This window comes from Marmota monax, unplaced genomic scaffold, assembly GCF_021218885.2.
Source record: "Marmota monax isolate L192 unplaced genomic scaffold, Marmota_monax_Labrador192_F-V1.1 WCK01_AAM20220418_F8-fsc00158, whole genome shotgun sequence".
Lineage (NCBI taxonomy): Eukaryota > Metazoa > Chordata > Mammalia > Rodentia > Sciuridae > Marmota > Marmota monax.
In genome coordinates, this window is record NW_026694092.1 from 3664098 (window position 1) to 3671531 (window position 7434).

Genomic DNA, 7434 nt, shown 5'->3' on the forward strand with positions numbered 1-7434 from the left:
GGGCCTGGCTGGGTTGGGGTAGAGTGGGGAGCTTGATTGTCCCTTTTAACATGGAACTCTCCTCTGTGAGACATGCTGAAGTCACTAAGGAAAGGGCTTGGGACCCTTCCGCCTGACTTGCAGCTGGAGTTGAGAAGCCCTCCCCAGTTCTAATTCACTAATGATTTGCTTATTAGCTCGGATCAGGAAGCCAGCTTCTGGAGAGATGTGAATTGGCATTGATTTAATCCTCTTGCCAGCACGCGCTCCCAGTCCAGGGTGAGGCTGGGTGTGGGGGGGGGGCAGGTGCCAGCCTGTTGGAGAGTAAGTTGCTGCTTCTTCTGCCTGGCTTTGTCTGCTCCCCCAACCATCTGTTCCCAGGCAGAGAGCCGAAGTTGAAGGGTCCCTAAGAGCCCAAGCCCAGGGGTTCAGATCCAACGGACTGTGGGTGACCGATGCTGAGCTCAGTGGTCTCCTGGGGAAATACGAGGTGCAGATGAGTTGCTGCAAAATGTGTCTCAGTTCTAGTTACTCTTATTTGATTGGGGGCAGGGGGCTCTGGAACATTTCAGCCTTTCAGGTACATGCCATCATGATCCACAGTTTCCAAGGGAGGAAGCTCAGCCCCAGAGGGGTTACGTAACCTGCCTAAGGTCACACAGGGCAAACACTGGAACCAAGCTGCGTAACTCCAGAGTCTTCAATAGCCGCCGCAATGCTTATGACATGTAATTGGGCTGCTTCGGCTGGCGCATGCCTTCTGCTCATGTGATTATCCCTTTCTAAACTGCCATCAAGAGCATTTTTCTCTGGGGGTGTTGCTCAGTGGTAGAACACTTGCCCAGCATGCACAGGGCCCTGGGTTCCATTCTCAGCACCAGAAAAAAAGCATTTTTCTCTACTCTTCTAACTAGATTGAGAAGTAGGGGGGATGCCGTGGGTGGAACTGAGGATCTGATGCCTCCTAAGCAGGCTGTGTACCACTGAGCTACACCCCCACACCCCCATCTCCAACTAGATTATTTAGTGATAGTTAAGGACCTAGTGTTTAGAACATTCTCGTGGTTCATCTTAGTGACCGGGTGCCCTTTTCTGAGCATGACAAGAAGCGTGACCCAATGTTTGTTCCAACCTAATTGGCCTAATGATAGACCAGCTCCATACCTTTGCTCAGCCAGTTCCTTATACTCCCCATCCTGCCCTTCTCCACCAAGCTAAAGCCTACCCATATCCCCAAGGCTTAATTTATTGGCAAGTTCATAGTCATCCTGTCCCCATCCTAACCTCTCTCATGAAAAGTTGTCCTTTCTGTACCACTATGAGGTACAGAAAGGTACTTTCTTTCTTTTTTTTTTTAAATTTTTTTATCTGTGGATGGACACAAGATCTTTTATTTTATTTATCTATTTTTATGTGCTGCTGAGGATCCAACCCAGTGCCTCACATGTTCTAGGCAAGCGCTCCACCACTGAGCCACACAACCCCAGCCCCCTTCTCTACTACCCGACAATGTCTTGAACATAGTAGGCCCTTGAAAATGCTTGCCAGTTGACCAATGAATAAAACATGAGACCTGACTGTGGTTTCTGTGGACATTTCTGGTGGCCATCTTTTCCATCCCCACAAGCCTGGCCACTCCCCAGGAGATATCCATTACAGGTTTCACTTCATTTCAGAATGCTAGGCAGGGTCCAAATAGAAAAGCCTGCTTCCTTCCAAGAAATCCCCGTGACCGGCTACTCCTAGAGTCAGTTCCAAAAGAATCCAACCAGCATTAATTAAACTCCTACTCTGCTCCCTGGGCACAGTGTGAGGCATAGAGAATATCGAAAGGGAATCAGATCTAGGGTCTGCCTTTCCATCTAGAATATTATAATCAGGACCACACAGACATTGTATGGGTCTCCCCCACTCAGTGGTAAACTTTATAAGAACCAGGGTCATGCCCAGTGTCGTTCACTGCTCTGTCTCCATGATGTAGCTCAGAAACAAGTTCAGAAATCATGTGTTGAATGTGAACGTGCAGAGAACTTTGCCATGTTACCTCATTTCGTCTTTACCCCTGTGCAATAAATTTAGTACAGTTCTTCCTTTTGGAGGGGCCAGGGGGTAACCAGGGATTGAACCCAGGGGTGTGCTTTACCACTAAGCCACATCCCTAACTATATATATATATACACACACACACACAACTCAGGATTGAACTCAGGGGCACTTGACCACTGAGCCTCATCCCTAGCCCTATTTTGTATTTTATTTAGAGACAGGGTCTCACTGAGTTGCTTAGCGCCTCGCTGTTGCTGAGGCTGGCTTTGAACTCGTGATCCTCCTGCCTCAGCCTCCCAAGCCACTGGGATGACAAGCGTGCACCACTGCATCCGGCTTCAATTGTTCCATTCTAAAGATGAAAAGACAGGTTTCATGACTTTATTTAAATTTCTGGAGATCCTCTGGAGGAAGGAGGGTGATCAGACCCACGTCAGTTAGCTTCTAACTCTTTTGCCACACCTCTCACCCAGGATTCCTAAGATGACCTGCTGTGTTGGACCGGAAAAGGATGAGCCAATCGTGACTAAGAGCAGGTTACCACTGCCCTGCAACAGCCAATTTACAGTCTAGCTTAAAAGGAATTGCACCGAATGAGCCCACCTAGCCCTTGGTTTCTAAATACCATTTCCCATCAAAAGGAACCAGCCTCCTTGGAGAAACAGATTAAAGGAGGCTAAAGAGACATGACAACTAAATGCAATATTGATCCTAGATTGGATTCTGGATCAGAAAAAGAACACGCTACAAAGTGCAGAAGAGGAGCTATTGACAAAATTGGAATAGGGACTGTATATGAGGTGGTGCTTTTCTATCAGTACAAATTTCTTAGATGTGCAAATGTTCTTGTGGTTATGCAGGAAAATGTCTTTGTTCTTAGGAAGCACAGGCTGAAATATAGAGAGGTGAAATGTCATGATGCTTAAAATAAATGACTTTCCGATTGGCTGGGGAAGAGACAGACAGACAGATGAGTAAATACGGCAAAATAAGAATTCTTGAATTAAGATGTAAGCTATATAGATGCTAATGGTACTCTTCTATTTTTCTGAAATAAAAAAAAAATGAAAAAGGAGAGAATTACATAGAAATAGCCTTGCAAATGTTGCCCACTGCACCAGAAAGGTCCAGAAGAGAGGTCGGGGCCACAGAGGCAGACGCCCGAGTCCCAGTAAGTGGACAGCCACTGTGAAAATGGACGCATTAGCCAGAGTCCATTCTTGCAAGAAAATTCGCAAGAAGTTTCTGTGGAAACCGAGTGGTTTTATAGGTGTTTTCAAATGTGAAACCAAATTAACTACACATGCCATTAAATACAGAGCTACACACGTGAAAGCCCGGGAGTGGCAACCAGGGATAAGGTGGGAACAGAATTGTGGTATCCCGACTCCACTTTAGAGAGGGATCGTGTGGGCCACTTATTACCTCGGGTGACACCTAAATGTCAAAAGGCAAGGATGGAGCCAGAGAGCAAAGCTTGCCAGTGAATACAAATGGGAACAGGCTTTAAAAATAAAGCCGGGTTCAGCTTCCAATACTCCAAATGCCAATCAAAAGATTCATTTATTTTTTAAATATGTGGGTGAGTTGAGCATTATGTCGGAAAGATGACTATCCAAGAATCAGCACGAAATCATCCTGTACAGGCTGAATTTGTGTTTGTCTGCCCCAGCTTTGGTTGACTTTTTTGCTTTTAGTTTCAGTTTGGTTTGTTTTTTGAGAAGAAAGTAAAGAGGGGGCATTACAATTTGAAGTTGTTTTGTTGTTGTTGTTTTCTTGGTACTAGGGATTAAACCCAAGGGCACTTAACCACTGAGCCACATCCCCAGCCCTTTTTCTATTTTATTTAGAGACAGGGTCTTGCTGAGTTGCTTAGCACCTCACTTTTGCTGAGGCTGGCTTTGAACTCGCGATCCTCCTGCCTCAGCCTCCCAAGCCGCTGGGATTTCAGGCCTGCACCACTGTGCCTGGCTGAAATTTTTTTAAATGAGCATGTATTTGTGACATATTACTCAAAATAAAAATAGTGGTGAGAGGAAAAGAATTGCTCAGACCTGGCCCCCAATATATCTGTCCTAGGCAGGTCTAGGGAACAGCGATAGAATCTTGGTAACTAAGGAGAAGAGTGAGGTACATTTTTTTTTTTTTTTTTTTTTTTTTTTTTTTATCTTTGTGTGTGATCTTTATTTCAAATATTTGTTATAACACCATCATTATTCCTTGCAACAAGAGCAAAGATCACCCCCTGCAGAAACTTAGGAACTATGTACAGAATTTTACAGAACAGAGGCAACACTTTGGCAGAGGCTGAATGTTGACCATAGAGTGGAATTCACCAAGGCAAGAGGAAGGTGAAGGTGCCCTCTGAATCCAACTTCAGCTACCATCAGGGCAAACTTGTACCAGTCACAGATTGTACGCTGTTTTTGGAAGGTTTGGGTGCAGCACAGGAATTCCATTTATCTACTTGGCTAAACCCCTGGCTGAGGTGCCATTAGGTCAATGTCACTCAAGTTCCTGGCCAGCCAAACTCCCGCAGCAAAGAGTCCCAAGTTCAGGATCAAGTTCCTCCGGAAATCATTCCTATCGGTGGCAAAGCGGTAGACTCCCCGAAGCCAGTCTCCTACGTTGTCCGGAATTTCAGGGGCTTCATTTGCCGACCCGGCAGCGCTCACCGTAACGCCGCTGGAAGCCATTAATACTTTCGATGACGGCACTGCACTTGGAAGACAAACCCGAGTGAGGTACATTCTGAGTCTGAAATTTTTCCCTAAGTGCAACAATAATTGATTAGTTCTTAAGAACTATTATTTCAACATTTTGAGAAAGGAGCAGAACCTAGTAGGGCTTTCTGAAGACAACCCCCTGTGATGCACACCTGTAATCCCGGCAGCTCTGGAGGCTGAGGCAGGAGGATCGTGAGTTCAAAGCCAGTCTCAGCAAAGCGAGTTCAAAATCAGAGTCAGCAAAAGTGAGGTGCTAAACAACTCAGTGAGACCCTGTCTCTAAATGAAATACAAAATAGGGCTGGGGATGGGGCTCAGTGATCGAGTGCCCCCCCAAAAAATTAAAAGTTGAGATGCATTGGCTTGGTACCTCCTAATTCCTCTTAGTAAGGTTCTGGTGATGCATTTAGTAGCCGGTGGCTGAATTTCCTCCTAAGACCCTGTAGTTAAGGGGCAGTCTCTGACGGGGACAGAACACAAACCTTCCCCTGCTCTGCCTTCTAAAAGCTTCTCACAGAGAAAACAGGTCAAACCATGAATGAAGTAGAGGCTTTGGAATTTACTCAGGTTGCCTTTGTGCTGTGTTACACTCTCTCTCTTAGTAAATGTGCTATGTGCATTTTTTTTTTTAAAAAGTGCAATTTGTTGAGGGCTGGGGATGTGGCTCAAGCGGTAGCGCGCTCACCTGGCATGCGTGCAACCCGGGTTCGATCCTCAGCACCACATACCAACAAAGATGTTGTGTCCACCGAAAACTAAAAAAAAAAATATTAAAAAAAAAAAGTGCAATTTGTTGAGTTCAGATTCTACTCATATCCATTAGTTAAAGCTTATTAATTCCTTGGTCCAAAATTGTAACCACTTGCTTTATGTATTTATTTATTCATTGTCTTCTTTATTCATTAGTTTTCAGAGACAGAAATCACAGCATCTCTTGCTACACTTCTTGGTTTCTCTATTTTATTCTCTTATTTATCTGCCCAGTGTTGCTTTAAATACTTGAGGCTACATTGATAATTGTGTATAATGTAAATTCTAATGAAGATAAGTATTTCTGTCTGTTTAGGTTTCTGCTGTCTTCTTCAAGCCAAGAACAATGCCTAGAATGTTGCAAGCATTTGCCATATTTTGCTACATGAATAAATGTGTATTCATAATTATATATTCTAGAACTATTATTTCTTTTCCCAGTAGGTACCATCCTCCTTTGTCCTGTACGGTGCTGTTGCCTTGAATTCTATTGTCTGATATTAGAGTTGCTACTGTAGCTTTGATTTATTTTTCCTGATACATCTTTTTTCCATTCATTTACATTTAGCTACAGTAGTCTCCCCTTATCCTCAGAGAATATGTTCTCAGTGGACCCCTGAAGGTGCAGACGGTACCTAACCCTATCTTTTCCTATATACGTGCCTAGTATAAAGTTGAATTGTGCCCTGAAACCAGAGGCACTTTACCACTGAGTCCCTTTTATTTTTTATTTTCAGGCAAGATTTCACTAAGTTGCCCAAGCTGGCCTCCAACTTGTGATTCTCTGGCCTCAGCCTCCCAAGTCACTAGGAGTGCACCATTGAGCACTATTTATAAAGTTTAATTTATAAATTAGGCACACATGCTGGATATGGTGGCACATACTTATAATCCCAGTGACTTGGGGGGGGCTGAGGCAGGAGGATTGCAAGTTGCCTCAGCAACTAAGGGTGCTGGGAGCCATTAGCCAAGTAGGTATGACAATTTCCTTGCCAGCGTACCCCATGTTGCTTAGTGGAAGGACTCGTGGAAATAGGACATTTTGCAGTGACATTGCAGTTAGGTGACCTTGCTCAAGGACCAGGGCGGATCCGGGATTAGGGTGTTCCCGGTTTAGGTTCCAGGTTTAAAGTTTAAGATTATTCCTGCTGGGAATAGGGCGTATCCTGCTGCCTGAGTTCCCCTTGAGTTCTCACGGGATTCAGACAGTATTTTTTGGGAGAGAGAAGCCCAGTGGGGGTGGATTTGGGCAGAGAACGTGGATTTCCCCAGAACGTGATTGTAGACGGCTGGTGTGAGTTTGGGAATAAAGAGTTGCTGTTTGAATCTACAAGCTGTGTGGTGGCTCGTGATTGTGTGCCCAGCCAGACTGCGGCATTTGTGCCCAGCCAGACTGTGGCATAAGGGCAACCTTATCTCAAAATTTTTTTAAAAAAAGAAAAGACCTGGGGATGTAGCTCAGTGATAGAGCACTTGCCTAGCATAGGTGAGGCCCTGGATTCAATCCCCAGCACCACATGCGTATACACACAGAAAGAGACAATGTAACTTCTACCTTGTTTAAATCAGTTATGCTGAACCCCTTAACCACCATTTAAATACTCTAACCACCTGAGGCTGCTGTGCTCTAAACCCAAATAGCCCACACAGAAAGACCATGTGCTCATTGAGAGGCCTTGACACTGTGTCAAGACAGAAAGATGCCTGACAAACCCTAGCTGCCCCCATCCCATGCTGTTCTATCTCCAGCCACAATCCAAGTGTTAACTACAGGAGAGATTCCAAGACAAAACCACTCAGTTTAAAAAAAAATCTTCCCAGTCAGGTGCAGTGGTGCTTGCCTGTAATCTCAGTAGCTCGGGAGGCTGAGGCAGGAGGATTTCGAGTTCAAAGCCAGCCTTAGGAACTTAGTGAGGCCCTAAGCAACTCAGCA

At 44.9% G+C, this 7434-nt stretch overlaps 1 protein-coding gene across 1 annotated transcript; it reads right to left on the reverse strand.

Annotated features, from left to right (window-relative positions):
• Nucleotides 1–4187: 4187 nt before the first annotated feature.
• On the reverse strand, nt 4188–4755 carry LOC124107125 (mitochondrial import receptor subunit TOM6 homolog). Its single transcript, XM_046465044.2, has one exon. The coding sequence runs from the start codon at nt 4719–4721 to the stop codon at nt 4497–4499; it is 225 nt and encodes a 74-aa protein (XP_046321000.1). The 5' UTR covers nt 4722–4755; the 3' UTR covers nt 4188–4496.
• Between the last annotated feature and the right edge of the window lie 2679 nt (nt 4756–7434).

Coding starts and splice junctions, on each gene's coding strand:
- LOC124107125 (XM_046465044.2), bottom strand. CDS start 4,721: ATGGCTTCCAGCGGCGTTACGGTGAGCGCTGCCGGGTCGGCAAATGAA.